This window comes from Danio rerio, chromosome 7 (genome assembly GCF_052040795.2).
Source record: "Danio rerio strain M-AB ecotype USA chromosome 7, GRCz13ab, whole genome shotgun sequence".
Taxonomy (NCBI): Eukaryota; Metazoa; Chordata; class Actinopteri; order Cypriniformes; family Danionidae; genus Danio; species Danio rerio.
The window spans coordinates 48,142,192-48,159,405 of record NC_141027.1 but is presented as its reverse complement, the minus strand read 5'-3'; the positions used below and the strand labels follow the sequence as shown (position 1 = coordinate 48,159,405).

The 17,214-nt window shown below is 37.0% G+C and overlaps 1 protein-coding gene across 19 annotated transcripts in view; it reads right to left on the bottom strand.

Moving 5' to 3' along the window:
- dpy19l3 (dpy-19 like C-mannosyltransferase 3) overlaps positions 1–17,214 on the bottom strand; it is an 88,225-nt gene that overhangs the window by 67,630 nt on the left and 3,381 nt on the right. For 14 of the 19 annotated variants that reach the window (XM_087261717.1, XM_087261721.1, XM_087261720.1 and 11 more), the window contains exons 3-4: positions 10,176–10,303; positions 1,333–1,423 (exon numbers count right to left, since the gene is read on the bottom strand). In XM_087261717.1, the coding sequence (XP_087117843.1) occupies positions 1,333–1,423; positions 10,176–10,303 (219 nt within the window). Of the gene's footprint in view, positions 1–1,332; positions 1,424–4,224; positions 4,728–10,175; positions 10,304–17,214 lie in introns of those variants that run through there. The other 5 variants (XM_087261714.1, XM_087261715.1, XM_087261729.1 and 2 more) reach the window with 1 other exon arrangement.

Sequence of the window (17,214 nt, the reverse complement as noted above, 5' to 3'; positions counted from 1 at the left end):
AAATAAGCGTAATCTAGAGGCCTTCGCCTTTTATGTAAGCCTCTTCTGATACCAAATGATCAACTAGAAGTCAAGTTAATATTTGTTATTCCTAAAACATTGATAGAAATTAAGAAATATATAGTGTGGTGATGTACACAAACCACAAAGAAGTGTCTTATATCTATACCTAACAAAAGCAAAACATGTTGACTACATCGATGGTAACCAGACAATATTTTATCCAGAATGATATCATCAACTGTCAATGTCACTTTGCTCTGAAACTGAGCATAGTTGAGCCAAACCCATCTGTCACAACACAGCTAATATTACTATTATATTTTGCCTTTGAACAGCAGGAAGGTGTTTAAAGGCTTCTATTACTGTAAACAGCATAATCGAAGTGGATTTCAATTTTTTTTACAACCTCAATTGTATTAATACCACTGCACATAGTACTACAGGAGTGACGTTTACAGTAATCAATTTCTAAGCCTGCTTAATAGAAAAGCAATGCTATGAACATGCTTTTACTCTACTATTAGCACAAAAGCCCAATTGTAGTGGTGTCTAGAGATCAGCTTTTGGCACCACGGCGGTTCTTACCATCTCAGTCTCAATGGGTAATGACCTAATTGTGGTGTTTTTCAGTGCAGGAGCACAAAGAAAATCCATTCCAAATGGGGCTGTTAAGCCAATTAGCTTGAGCATAGACCACTTAGAGCAAAGTTGTGCATTTCCTCTATTTTCTAAGACCAGTCACGCTGATATGGTTACATAATGAAACATTCCTTCGATAGCTCTCGAATTACGTAGTGATAAAGGAAAGCAGAAAGTGTGGCTCAAGACATTTGCCATTATGTACCAAGCTTAATATATGAATAGGGAAAAACAAAAATTGGATCTTAGATATATGAACATTTTGTATACATAAATTACAATTAAATAAGAATCGCCCTCTACACTCTCAGAAATAAATGTGCAGATTGTACTTTTATTGGTGTAACAGCTTATATGTGGGGAAGTACCATTAAAATAACATTATATTTGTACATTATTTACTCATAGAAGCTCACAGTAGCACCTGAGGGGTACATTTACTACTACTAATGTACAAAATTGCACATTTTGTGGTGTAGAAAAAGTACCAAGTTGTACTTTTTAGGATGCTTGCCCAATGATAAACTGATGTACGCCTGAAGGTGCTTTTTTTCTTCCCTGACAGTACAGGAGCAATATTTCTACTTAAAAATAAAAGCCAAGGACTTTAACATCAGTGATCAGTTAGATGACATGACGCAGGATTGATCGTATAACTAGTCATTATGTCTTGAGAGTAAATCTCAGTACCTTGCTGTATAGTAGGGGCCTTCAGCATCTGTTTGTAGTAGGAGTAATAAAGGCCACATTCTGTCCGGAAAGAGATTTCACGCTCCACTTCCTACCAATGCAGGAAGAGAGGATAAGATTCAGTTAGAAATGAACTATGACAAGAAGCACAACATGGGTAAATGGTGTTAAAATGAAATACATTTCCCATCTGAGAAAGAAATCAGAGCAGATATTGGAACAGAATAAACAGATTTCATACGCAATAAAAGTCTTGAGAAAGAAAAGAAAACAGGTGTTGTAAATATGCTGGGTTTTATAGTGGAAGCAGTTTTCAGAACTAAACTCAATCCAGACTAAAAAGTTGATAAGCAAAAAAAATAAAATAAAATGCAGTTTTAAGAGACAAGTCTCACTTATAGTTTTGTTCAAATAAAAATAGCACATTTTAAAATCCCATGTCACAAGAGTTACAGCAAGAGCTTTCATTCATAAAATAAAATTTACTGACAAGTGTTTTTGTGTATATTCTGCAAATATGGAAAATAAACTAAATGTGAGCAGTGTTGCATGGATAATGCATCTGTTTGCAGTATAAGAAGATGATGGCTGTATCAAAGCTCCAAAACAAAAGGTTAGTAAACAGGTTTAAAAAAAATTATGACAAAGAGTCACTGTATATACAGTATGATCATCTAGTTGTCTAGTAGGGCTGCAAAATATATAGTTTCAGCATCGATATTGCAATGTGCGCATCCATAATAGTTACATTGCAAAGATATACAATGTCCAGTCTGAATTATAGTCGACCAGGAACTACACAATTGTATTTAATCACTGTATTTACTTGGACTTTTTATGATTTATACAAAAAATTTCTTACTTAGATTTTTAATCTTGTTTCTAGTCCAAATGTATTCATTTAATAGTAAAAACAAGATTATTTCACTTGCTCCACAGCAAATAATTTTCTTAAAACAAGCAATAACAAAAATCTCTTAATTTTCACTTTTTCCTTCTAATGGTGAAAACTAAACAATATTTTTACTTGGTCTAAGAAAATTTGGACTAGAAACAAGACAAAACAAAAGTGATTATTCAATTTCTGTTCCCCAGAATACCTTTGGACTCCCCAGAAAACCATCAAATAATGCTATTCAAGCCATATTATGAAACTGTATTCATATCGCAATATATATCACATAAAGATAAAATATCGCAATATCAGAATTTTCCAAAATTGTGCAGCCCTATTGTCAAGAATCAATACATTTTAATTAAGGATGATTCTTTTTTTTTTGTTAAGTGTGGTCATAAAGTTAGTAAACACAACGATGGGAACAATAGTGACCGCTAGCTTTATACAGTACAAAAGTTAAAATGAATATTGCACTACATTAAACTTCAAATGTTACAAATGACATGTTTTTTTAATACTGATTCCATAAAAATACACAATCACAAATATCAACAGGCCCGTAGCCAGGCTGCTGAAAGGCGTGTTTCTTTTTTTTTTTATCAAAATGTAGACCTTTTTGGAGTTATGCACCTCATTTTCTATTTAATTATGAGATTTAAATACAGCAATTTAATGACATTTTAAAGGGTCATGAAACCCCCCTGTTTCAGCAGGGTGTTTTCACACCTATAATTTAGAAAAAGTCAGGAAAGTGGGTGTGTCTAGCTCTGTTTAGGTGGGAGTGTCGGGTAAGGAAAAGAGGGAAGGATTTGAATAAAAATGGGAGTTTCCATTTGGGCACGCGCTGATTTCACAGAGGCAAAACAAACACACAGATGCAGGGGAGAAAGACAGTGACTGCATTTAATGACAGTGGAACATTTGATACCGCACATTGTATAAGAGAAAAAAACTTCTGCATTTCTCAGTAACTCAGATGTACTCGGTAGGTCAGGAAGCCATGTGTGTAGACTATCTTGTCACAAAAAGCGGCGAAAATTCAACAAAACGGTCTAAAATAGTTTGATTGAAAGCCAAGAGAGCCAACAGAGGATCCGATGGGTCATTTTCAAAATTTCTGATGGCATAGCGGCCAAAATAGGAAAAATGAGCTCATGAATGGGACAAATTCTGGACCTTTGTCGGCGAGGGTGGGTCTTTCGAACTCCTCAAACTCCCTTGGCTACAGGTCTGATCAATGTTTTGCACAGAACGTCAACATGATGTCATATTGACGTTGTACCCAGGCACGTGCACACATAGGGCTCAACCTGTGCAGTGCACATGCCCTTTTTAGTCTTGGATAGAAAGTGCCCTTCCAAAATGATCAAAAGTGCCCCCGCGACGCGGCACACTCTCAGTCCCGCTCTTCAGTAGGCGCTGTGACAACACCGGTCTGAGTACGCGCGCGACTACACAGCTTATCAGAACGCGCGCGACAACACCGCTCTTCAGTACTCTTCAGGTCTCACTTTATTTTAAGTGGCCTTAACTACAATGTACTTACATCAAAAAACAAATGCAGTGTACTGATTGAGTTCACAATGTATAACAAAACATTTACACTGCTATCGAGGTGGGAGACGTATAAGGTTAATGGATTAAATGAAAATATGAAAATGAGATCTAAGATAAAAATATCTTCTAAAATGTGCAGTTTTTGCCGCCTCCTATGTTTATATTTCACTTTAAAGACAATAAAAGAAACCTCTCTGCTATAAAAGAGAAATTACTGAGTTAACACACAGGAGGAACATTTTAGATGGCACTTAGAGGCTATTACATCTGATGTCTTCAGTTGGGTACTATAAAATAATCACTGCCTAAAAAAAAAGTATGATGACCGACACTTAACTGTCAAAACTGCTTGTCCTGGCACAAAGAGCTAACCTTTGCATCTTTATTTACCAGTGCATTCAGCAACAAAAACGAAGACAAATCCTGCTTCTGCTTACCTTTAAGTGTGAAAACCACAGCAGGTTTTCGTGTATAGAATAAACACACCATGCATGAAACAGCCCGATAACCCCTGCCAACAGTAATCCTGCTGCTATGACAACAGCCGGCCAACAGTTTGGTCCCAGAATGTGAATCCATGAAAGCTTAAGACACTCTTCTATGCCCCTCTGCCCAGATTTGTAATCCCTCGAATTGTCTTTTGGCCCAAAGTTTACCAAAGGTGGTCTATGTAGGGCGCTCCCCGAGTTATCATCTGAATTGCTCTTCCTGCTGCGACAAGCCCTCATTTTTAAGTATTATTATCCTCCGTCTTCTCTGTCTTTCTTTTTGTCGTTCCCCGTTTGAGACCGTAAGCTCTTTTGTTTATCTGTCTTTCCAAAGCGACGTGCCCAAAAACTTCATAGTGCACGTATTAAAACAATAAAACACGACCTCGTGAGATCATTCTAAGCTCCAGTCGGCACCAAACAGCAATCTGCTGGAGGAACATTTTACATGTGATCAGAGAAAGGGGCTGAGACAGGAAGGAAGGCATGTGGGCCGCACAACTGGTGACCTCTTGGTAGCCAAGGGAAAAAAACATATATATTAAAAAAAGATGGGGGGAAACGCTTGGAACATGATTTAGAAAGTACAGAGCATTTGTAAAAACTATTACAGATTAACACTGTACTGTGCTAAACATGGACATGACATCACATGCAGCGAATTTAAGAGAGTCCTAAAAGCAGCTGTCTCCTGCTGTAGAGCGGAGTCCCAGAGGAGGAACAAATTGGACATCAAACGCCTTTGATCAGATATCATGGCAAAATCATCATTTACTAAATTGTTACGATTCTGGAAGACAGACTCCTGCTGAGAACATTTACAAAGCCTCTGTGAAATGTACTCCTGGTTTACACTGAAACAATGGAAACCATTATGAAAACACTGCAGAATTACTCAGGATCTCTGCAGTCACATTTAAATAGCTGCTAAACAATATCTTAATAAATAATATAATATTAACAATAAACTAACAAGTTTCCATCTTTTCTGATCCATCTTTTACGATTAATATTATTCATCACCCTAAGGTTCTATCTGTGTTCTGAATTATTTTGAGATATTGAGCTTTAAATTTTTTGCATTCCACATAGCAAACAGTATTTGTGTAACATTTGTTTTTTAAATCAAGTCTTATAAAAACGTATAAAAAACATCCCATAATGTAAATAAGTTTTCATTTAATAAAAATATGTCAATAACTCAGTTTTAAAAAAATTGTCAGATAGAACCTTATAATTCTAAGGTGATGTATTATTATGGGTTTTCACCTTTATTGGATTGGACAGAAGAGAGAATTGACATAAAAGTGTGGGGAGCAGAGAGAGGGGAAGGATCACCGTAAGACCTCTAGGTAGGAATTGAATATGGGTGGCCGTGCACACCGGAGTGCATATGTCAATGCACTTTCCACTACGCCATTGGATTATTATTATTATTATTATTATTATTATTATTATTATTATTATTATTATTAATAATAATAATAATAATAATAATATATTTTATTAATATTTCTTTTGTATTAATATTATTATCTTTATTGTATTTTATTATTATTATTAGTAGTAGTAGTAGTAGTAGTAGTAGTATTAGTAGTATTATTATTATCATACTAATATTAAATTATTATTAATATTAATATTATTAATAATTACAATTTATTCATGCTTTTTAATCGCATTGTGGGACTTTGATCTTCCTACCAAGAACTTTAATTGTTGAAAAGTTTGAAAAAGCTACTTTTATTGACATTTTAAATAGTTTGATGTGATATATTGTCTGGTTATGTGTTGTAAATATTAATACTAAAACCTAATAATAAACCACCAGTATTTTATTCCTGTTATTTTACAGCCTTAATTCTCTATATATGATTTATTTTACAATATATTGTATCAAACCACTACATTTAAGTAATAGTCACTTTGATTAAATGCACAGTTGAATTTTCAGAGCAGAAATCAACATCCCTTAATACAATTCACTATCAATTAGGAATGCACCGATTATAGTATTTGGTTGTACAATTATAGTCTGAGGAATAATTACTGTTTCACGGTTATCATGCAATAATTCATTAAAACACTAATAGTTTTGAAAATCTCATGAAAACTCCTTATGACTTACAATGTTATTTATTGCTGCTCAGTAACAAAATAATACAGCACAAAATAATATTAAACACAAACAATAGTCCATTTCTCTTTAGACTTAAAAATAAGTGAAAAAAAGTTTTTGACATTTAAACAAGTAATAATTTTAAACTAAAAATAAATACCAAAAAGGAATAAATAAATAAAAAATAGTATTTGTCTAATGTTAATCTATTAAAAGTATTTCTTATTTAAATGGAAGTATTTTCCTTTTAAAAATAACAAATGTAGTCAAAGGCTGCTGAACCCTCAGTCTGAAAGGTGCTTTAGATTAACCGTATTACAAAAAATGTTTGGTATTTTTTTATTTTGTATTTTTTTTTCTTTTTGGATGCGAGTTGAAATGTGTATATTCCATACAAAGTATAACTGTATGGCGGTCAGTTCTTGTCATGTGACTCGCGGTGCGCTCACAGAATGAAAAGTTTAGATGATTTCAAGTAGGTGCGCAGGAGTGTGTCACGGCACGCACACGTCACTCCCAAAATGTGAGCTCAAGTCTCCATTAGAAACGAACTTGCGCATACAAAATATGCAATATGTGAACAGCCCTTAGTTAATAGCATTAGCCATTGTTAAACCTTGTGTGCGTGAGTTAACCTCAGAACTTTAAATTAGTGCACAGTTGGCATAACTTTGTTTAGCTGCAGCAGTTTTGTTCTGTGCCGCAGTGTTGAGAAGCCTTTACAATTAATTGACTTTGATGAATTAAATATTGGTTAATAGTAAAATCAGTTAATCATTGCATCCCTGCTGTAAATAAACCCCAAAAAATGTAAATAATGAAATATGAAACCTGATAATTAACAGACTTTTTTTTACAGTGCAGTGGACTCTTCCCCTGAAAAAAAAAGATTGTTTTCCTGCAAATGCAGCTCACTGTGCCGCTAAAATCCCACTCAGTTCTTCAACCTCGGAGAACGAAAGAAACACATGGGGACCAAAACTGTGGTCTTCTAGTCCCTTTGCGCAAAACATTCACAAGCCTCCAGTCCTATTCAGAAAAGCAAGAGCGCAGATGAAAGTAGGATGACTCATAAGCAAGCCATAAAATAGCAGTCAGCGTTGCATGTGCTTCCTTTTTCCACTGCTGTCGCTCTCTGACTTAATTTTAAACCCGAGATGACCTTTTGTGCTTTGCATACCACAGGCTGTACTATATAAACCAGACATAACAAAAGGACTTTTCCAATCACAAATCCCTCTGTATTATCTTAAACTGTATATTTAGCCATAACTAACTGTTCTAAACTATGTTAGTAAGTCTAAACCAAGTATGTGGAGTTGCAGGTCCTGCAGAAATATGAGTCTGTGGTGTCCAGTTTATGTTGCCGTTAACCTAGAATTAAAAACATTACATATTTAGCAATGTGTTCCAGCATAATTATTATTAACTAGAAAAATAAAGTTGTAGACAAATTTATGGTGGCTTGAGAAAGCCTCGTCTTAAAAGTTTGATGTAGCTTAAAGTATTTTTTATCAAGTTTAAAGCAGTTGGCTATGATAGATAAGGACAGTACATTTAGGTTTGCAGGTTTCTAGTATGGATTGGCGTGCTTCTTGCTAGGGTGCTCTGAGGTGTTGCTATGATGTTCAGAGTGGTTGCTAAGGTGTTGCTAGGCGGTTTATAGGGTGTTCTGAGTGGTTGCTAGGGTGTTTTGACTGTTTAATGTGTTGTTAGGCAGTTGCTAAGGTGTTCTGAGTGGTTGTCAGGCGGTTGCTAAGGCGTTGCTAGAGCATTCCAGGTAGTTGTCAAGATGTTGCTAGGGTGTTTTGAGTGGTTGCTAGGTGGTTGCTATGGTGTTCTGAGTGGTTGCTAAGGCATGCGCGAGGGTGTTCTAGGTGGTTGCTAAGGTGTTGCTGGGCGGTTGCTAGGGTGTTCTGAGTGGTTGCTAAGGCATTACTAGGCGGTTGTTAAGGTGTTCTGATTGGTTGATAGATGGTTGCTAAGGTGTTGCTACATGGTTACTAATGTGTTCTGATTGGTTGATAGGTGGTTGTTAAGGTGTTGTTTGGCGGTTGCTAAGGCATTGCCCGAGTGTTCTAGGTAGTTGTCAAGGTGTTGCTATGGTGTTTTGAGTGGTTGCTAGGTGGTTGCTATGGTGCTCTGAGTGGTTGCTAAGGCATTGCTACAGTGTTCTAGGTGGTTACTAAGGTGTTGCTAGGCGGTGGCCAAAGTGTTCTAAGTGGTTGCTAAGGTGATGCTAAGCAGTTGCTAAAGTTTTCTGTGTGGTTGCTAGGCAGTAGCTAACATAAATTACCAGGGTTCAAGTATGAATTAGCATGTTGCTAGCATATTTCTAGCATACATTTGCATTGTTCTAGTATAAATTAGCATGTCGCTAACATGTTTCTGGTATAAATTAGCAGGTTGCTACTTATATTACGAATTAGCATGTTGTCACTATGTTTATAGTATGAAGTAGCATGTTGCTCCTATAGTATGAATTAGCATGCTGCTACTATGTTTATAGTATAAATTAGCACGCTGCTAGTATATTAGTATGTTTCTATGGATTAGTTTATTGCTAGTATGAATTGGTATGTTATCAGTATGTCAAATGTAAAGTTAATGGCAGTTTTTTTTACAATGGAAGTCTATAAGACAGTTGATAAGGTAAGCCATAAGTGGTTGTTAGGGTGTGACTAGTAAGTTGAAAGGTCATCGTTAATTGGCAGATTGGTAGTCTGAGTTAAATGAGCCCAACTTTAAGTCTGTATGACAGTCTGGCACAAAGTTATGAGGTCACTAAGTGTGGTCCAATGTTAACTCAATTGGTCTTTTCCGATTTTTCAGGGACAGTTTTCAGAAAACCGTAAGTCGGATCTGTTGGAAAAGATATAGCAGCACGAGATAGAGCAGTTTGAACGTTTGGTGTTAGTTTGGTGGTTGTAGTAGAAACGGTCTAGGAGCAGATGCATATAGACATTAGAAGAAGAAGAAGATGGACAACCATACCATAAATATGCTTTTCATACAACTACGATTTCTTAAAATAATAAACACTATCTTAAAACATCCTGACAGCATTCAGAAAAGAAGTGTGTTATTATGTGTTTCTATGAAGTTAATCAAAGTATTTATGAGACGCAATATGAGAGAGACAAAATGATATGAGCACAGAATGTTCAGTGCTGACATTTAAGAAGCACAGGTTTGACTGCTGTTCCAGCATCAGTAAATGAAATCTAGGCCTTTGTTCCAACAATAGAGCCAACAAAAGTCACAAAGCTGCTCCGTAAATAACTAGAAAACAAAAACGGTGATCTATTGTGAAACCAGTGGCAAATAAATCCTGCATTGATTGGGAGACGGTTAAACTCCTCCTGATCTGCTTTATTTTAATGAGCAACCTGGGATACGGGGGCATGCTGATTTATCCAACTGAACATGACATAACTTTTCTGGCATCCTGCTTTCATCTGTTTAAGGTCTGGAAGTCATAACATGATCTGCAGCCCAAACTGTTAGGCAAAAAAAATGGGGAAAGAAAAATAGTCTTTCAGCACATATGGAAAACAATTCTATTTCAACAGGAAGTGCATGAATAATGTGGCAAAGGAGAACACATCAATGACTAAATGCAACCACACACTATGAATTCAGATCTCTGGAACTGCTGTTTATTTTAGGCACATAGCCAATGAGCACCAAAAAGATTGAAAAGAAAATGAATCGTAAATGGTAGGTTTTCTCACATATTGACTGTTTCACGACACTGGACATAAAAGCTGTGGATTTTTACCTTGATATTGGAAAACCACAGGTCATTTTCATGTAGTGTGGCCACGTAGATGCAGCACAGCAAGCCCAGACTAACTCCCACTATTGATCCAGAGATTAGACACAATATTGTCCACCATGAGAAACCACCTGGAGAGAATGACAATATTACTCAGACAACAATATTCAACAGATAACATAGCAAACAATGACATCATATTATGATTACTATTTCTGATTATTATTTTATAATGTGTTGTTTAATTACACTGAATAAATGTACAGTATAAATGCATATGACTTAATTGCATTAATCTCCAAATTAGGGCTGCACCATATTGGAAAAATCTGACATTGCGATATTTTGTATTTATGCAATACACACTCACAGGCTACTTTATAAGGTACACAAACTGCTCGTTAATGCAAATTTCTAATCAGCCAATCACATAGCAGTAACTCAATGCATTTAGGCATGGTCAAGACGATCTGCTGCAGTTCAAACTAAGTATCAGAATGAAGAAAGCTTTTAAATGACTCTGAATGTGGCATGGTTGTTGGTGCCAGATGGGCTGGTCTGAGTATTTCAGAAACTGCTGATCTACTGGGATTTTCACGCACAATCATCTCTAGGGTTTACAGAGAATGGTCTGAAAAAGAGAAAATATCTAGTGAGCGGTAGTTCTGTGGGCGTAAATGCCTTGTTGATGCCAGAGATCAGAGGAGAATGGCCAGACTGGTTCGAGCTAAGAAAAAGGCAACGGTAACTCAAATAACCACTCGTTACAACCGAGGTATGCAGAAGAGCATCTCTGAACGCACAACATGTCCAACCTTGAGGCGGATGGGCTACAGCAGCAGATCACACCAGGTGCCACTCCTGTCTCAGATTGGTTTCTTGAACATAACAATGAGTTCACTGTACTCAAATAGCCCCCACAGTCACCAGATCTCAATCCAATAGAGCAGCTTTGGGATGTGGTGGAATGGGAGATTCACATCATGGATGTTCAGCTAACAAATCTTGAGCAATTGTGTGATGCATTCATGTCAAAATGGACCAAAATCTTTTAGGAATATTTCCAGTACCTTGTTAAATCTGTCATGAAGGATTAAGGCAGTTCTGAAGGCAAAAGAGGATCCAACCTGGTACTAGTAAGGTGTACCTACCTAAGGTGTACCTTCTTTGGGTCGTTTTCACACCACACTGCTGGCTTTGGTCCGAATCAGTTGAAACGAACCAAAATGCAGTCATCTGACAAAATCCACATCTCTCATTGGCCAGATGTTGTTGAACATATTTCCTAAACTGCTTATTGATTGGTCAGAATTCACGTCCGGGAAAATGACAGTGAACTCCCGCAAGTAAACAAAACATTTTACTCTGGAGGGACGACTGCGCTGGCTGATTGTATCCCTGCTTTAGACAAACTAAGTTATACATTACGAAAATGAAGCGTGGCCGCGGCTGGAAAACAGTGTTTATTGCCTCACTCGTCACTTCAGGAGGAGCCGTGAATTAATTTAGCTAAACTGCAACATGGTTATCTTGCGGAAATATTACCAACGATCCATCAGGTAATGTTTTCTCTTCTCTCTCTGTTGGTAAAGCGCTGTCAACAAATATTTTTCCTCCATATCCCATAATGCACAGCGCATCGGCCTACGGCAGCTAAATTAGTCCAAAACGCGCAGTACTTTTTGCGGTTGGACCTGTTTTAGTACGGATCATATTCTCACCACAAACGAACCGCTCCAAAGTTTGTTTGAAAGCGTACCAAGACCACCTCTTCAAGCAGGTCTCGGTACGCTTATTTGGTCCGCTTTTGGTGCACACACGAGTACGATTGCTGCATTCTCACCTGCCCAAACGAACCGTACCAAAAGGGGAAACGAATTCTAGTGCGATTCAATCGAACTAAATAAGGCAGGTGTGAAAGCACCCTAAGTGTGTGAGTGAATGTGTGTGTGGATGTTTCCCAGAGATGGGTTGCGGCTGGAAGGGCATTCGCTGCGTAAAAACTTGCTGGATAAGTTGGCGGTTCATTCCGCTGTGGCGACCCCGGATTAATAAAGGGACTAAGACGACAAGAAAATGAATGAATATGTTTTAAACTCTGAAATGTTAAAGGTTTACACAGTCACAGGCCTTAAAGGGATAGTTCACTCAAAATGAAAACATACTCACTATTTACTCAACCTTCACTCGTTTCAAACGTTTATAAGGTATTATCTTTTTTTGTGTTCAACATAAAAAAGAAACTCAAAAACATTTGAAACAAGTGAAGGGTGAAATAAAAAAGGGAGTAAAGTTGATTTTTTGGGTGAACTATCTCTTTAAAATCACATGCAGATAATAAACTTTTTACCACATTATAATGAAACTCTGCACTGATCAACTATAATCTCAACATTGCAGATCCTGCATTGTGACTACTGCGGATGCACACATTGTGATATCGATGCTGATATATTGTGCAGCCCTACTCCAAAGGCCATATTAATATTCATAAGTTATGTTCTAGCGTTATCTTAAAAGGATACTCTATCCAACATAATTGAACATTCTCTCATTTACACATTCAAGCTGTCCAAATGTATAAGAATGACTTATTTGTGTTAAAGTAACTTTTTTAATATAATGTATTTCTGGAAGTCCCTATAATACCAGTTGATAGAAACCCAAAGCTGAAGTTTCAAGCACATTTTTAAAGCTTTTGCAAGAAGTGTCAGTCTTGTGGTTTTCCTTAAACTTCTAGCGTGAGCTTAAAGGCAACATTTGTAAAATTACATTATAATTATTATAAGGGGCATCATGGGGACGCAGTGGGTAACACGATCGCCTCACAGCAAGAAAGTCACTGGTTCGAGCCCCAGCTGGGTCAGTTGGCATTTCTGTGTTGGCATCTCCGGGTGCTCCGGTTTCCCCCACAGTCCAAACACATGCACTATAGTGAATTGAATAAGCTAAATTGGCCGTTGTGTATGTGTGTGAATGCAAGAGTGTATGGGTGTTTCCCAGTGTTGGGTTGTGCCTGGAAGGGCATCCGTTGCATAAAACCTGCTGGATAAATTGGCAGTCCATTCTGTTGTGGTGGACACTGATTAATAAAGGGACTAAGCCGAAAAGAATGAATTATTATCATTATTATTATTAAAATATCCTTAAAAAAACACTAGAACACTGTTGTATATTTTGCTGACTTATGAACTTACTCTATCCCAAATGTTTTGAAAAATGTAAAAATCCCGAAAAACAATTTTAACTAGTGATGCAGTCGGTGCCCTGTATCACAATGCTAATAAAATCATACTCCCACGATTTCCAGTTTTGTTCAATAAAACACAGGAAAACACCAAAGACACTTATATTTGATGTGTGTTAGTCTAAACTACACATAACAGCATTAAAACAGAACAATAAAATGTATTTAGTATGGTAAAACAGTGCTGCCTTTTCCCAATGTGATCATAACCGGATGAGCATGAAGCAGTGGACTGTGGAATAATTAAAGCTTCACTGCTTTCGAGCCACAGCATCAGAAATTGCTGCAGCGTTCTCATTTCACTGTGACAGCTTTGAGCCTTTCTCTGCTTCATACTACTGTGATGATAATATGTTTTTAATACTTAGGCCCAATCCCAATTCTATTTTTGTACCCTGACCCCTTCCCCTTTGCCCTTGAAACAGAGTGTGAAGGGAAAGGATTACAAAGTTTACCCTTAACAAATGGGACAGCACTACCAGCACCTGCACACGTCATCACATGTCATCGCAATCTCTTGCTTCATATGAGATCAGACAATTGCGACTGCTGTAGCTATTCCAGTTGTGTTATTTCTTGTTATCTTCAGAAAATCACTGAAGGCCTTGATATCATGTTATTATAACGATATAATGCGGCAAAAAGATCGTAACTATACTGTGCATTTACACCCTGGCCATATTCTTTAACGTAAACACACGAAAACAAAAACAAATAACATTATAGCAGACACTGTAAAAAGGTCATTCCCTGCCACTAGACTTTTCTGACAGGGTATTCAAGTGTCATCGAGTGTCAGAATGTTGTGTGTGTATGTGTGTTTGGGGGCGGGGGGCGGGGGGGTGTTGTATCTATCCCTTTCTCTTAACCCTACACCTTTAAGCTAAAGAGAATTGGGACACCCCTACCCCTTAATGTGAACGCGCAAAAGACGGGTAGGGGTAAGGGGAAGGACTAAGGGGTAGAATTGGAATTGGGCCTTAAAGGTGCAGTAGGTGGTCTTCAACAATGCAAACAGCTTAACATCAATCTCTGATTCACAGTCTCTCCCCTGCCGTCTAGAGCCACGCCTCCTTAAACAGGAGCACAGCAAAAGAACCCTCTCTCATGTTCAGAGTGAATATTTAGAGTTGCATGGTAAACAATATAGGGAGACTAGGCGGAATAGCAGTATTTACTTGTGTTTTGTTGTTAAACTGATTAAAATCTACATTATCAATGCTTTAAAAGGTCCCTTATGAAACGTAAAATAGTCGTATCAATCTTTCATCAGAAGATTATAGTGGCTGAACAACACTTCTGTGAAGATATAACCCATTTGTAACATCATCTATTGTTACATAAGCTATGCGTGAGGCTAAACAGTTTTAAAACAGAACATTACCTTTGTGTCATTGTGTCATCTATTCTCTGGCGTGCAAAGGTAACTCCAATATTGATTCAGGTTTTTAAATTGTTTTGATTCAGCAGGTTTTTACCGATCTCGCGTGCACTCACTCTCTCTTTCTCTCTCTCTCTCTCTCTATCTATCTATCTCTCTCTCTCTCTCTCTTGTAAACATGCAGCAAAACCGCAGTCGGCGGAGCTGCGTACAAAAGGCTGCGCAGTTGTTCAAATCTGCATTTGCTGACAGACAGTTTGGCCTACTAATCGAAATTATGAGAGATGTCGGTCCAACTCTATTTAATTGGATGAACATTTTTTAGTTTTATGCCTTACCCAAAATATAAAAATACATATAAAAAATACATTTAAATCATTTATTTTAATCATTGCTATTGGAATGTGAAGCGACTTTCAACCAGCACAACAAAAATTGCTTCTGAAGACAATCACCTACTGCACCTACAAGCTCATCTATGAACACTAATTCTGCAGGAATCCCACAGGAAGAAATGAAGATGACGACTCCCATGATTCCATACCCAGTCACGGTGGCGTCAATCCATGCCTTTGATTGTTGTGAATATGTGCCCTCTAGTGGTGAAAGTTACGTAGTGTGCTTTAATATGCTGATATATACATCAAACGTGAAACAAGAATGATCAAATGACAGTTAGCCTAAAACTATGGCATATGTAAAGAATTAATTCATTTTTCCTCGGCTTAGTCACTTTATTTATCTGGGGTCACTACAGCAAGGCAAGTTTATTTATATAGCACATTTCATACACAGTGGCAATTCAAAGTGCTTTACATAAACAAGAATAAAAGAAACAAGTAAAATAAAAATAAAAACAAATAATAAAAATGAGTAAAAAAAACACAAAACCAGGTAAAATGTAAATATTAAAGAATGAAGAAGAAGAGAAAAACATGATAGTGCGGTCTGTCGGACGCAGCACAGTGCTCATTCAGTAAAGGCACAGCTAAACAGATGTGTTTTCAGTCTGGATTTGAACATGCCTAATATTGGAGCACATCTGATCATTTCTGGAAGCTGATTCCACCAGCGAGGGGCGTAGTGGCTGAAAGCTGATTCACCCTGCTTTGACTGAACTCTTGGAACCACTAGTTTATATGATCCTAAAGATCTGAGTAATCTATTGGGTTTGAATTCAGTCAGCATATCTGTAATGTATTTAGGTCCTAGGCACAATTATTTTAAATAAAACAGAGGTCGCAATTTAGTAAAAGCTGTGATTCTCATGCATCTTGTCAGGGAAACACAGCTCTGAGGTATTAGTAGTAAATCTACTCTGAAGGGCAGGGGGCACTCTCATGTATAAACTGCAAATACACCACTAAAATAGAGACAAGGAATATCAAACAGTGCAGAAAAATTTAATGCTTTTATTGATGTTTTATGACTAATAAACACTAGGGTTGGGCATCTAAGCTATAATGCCGATCCGATACGCATCTCGATACAAAGAATACGATCCGATATATTAGCGATACATTTGTGACATATTGCGATGCAACACGATACGATTCACACCCATATCACGATACGATGCGATATTTCAGCACTAACTAATTAGATCAAGTTTATGAGATTATGTGAAAGAGGATGCTGTGCCATTGAATGAGTTTGATTATTTATAAACCAAGTAAAACCAAGACTTTTTTTACAAACTGGCTTTTCTCTCAGAGCCAGAGTGTCAGTTTACAGTAGAGGGCCATTTTAGAACATATAGCACATATTATTTAAGTATTTTCAAGATAAACAGAATGTATAAGTGCAATATATATTAAAAAAATATGTATATATTTGCACTCTTTCAACATAAATAAATTTAGCATTGCACAACAAGAATTGTGATTTAACAAGTTTCAACTATGAAAACAAGTTTTACAAAGATATATTTTGCCACTGATTATTCAAAACTTAAGGTTGTGAACTAGCAGTGTTATGCTGCTTTGAAACATCACTGTCACTGTAAACAACAGGCTAATAAAAATATAACAAGCCAGCAATCTTCTTGCTGTGAGGTGGTCAAACTACCCACTGTGCCACCGTGACACCCAATTATTTTTATCATTATTATTATTAATATTATTATTATTATAATTAAATAAAAATTAACAGGAGGAGGTGTTTAAAACCTTCGTTCTCTGTGACACTAGGCTGAATATCTTTGCAGATGAACAATGCAATAGCATTCGTTATTGGCGTAGAGCGAGCAGAACTGTTGCGCATCGAAAAAAAACTTGCAATGCTTTTCTCACCACTTTTGGAGCTGGTTGAAGCAGTGCGAAAGCCGGGGATGCAGAAACACTGGAAGATGCTTTCACAACAACACCGTGGCGCCGCTTCAAGTGAGATTTCAGATTAGTCGTACTGACCACGTA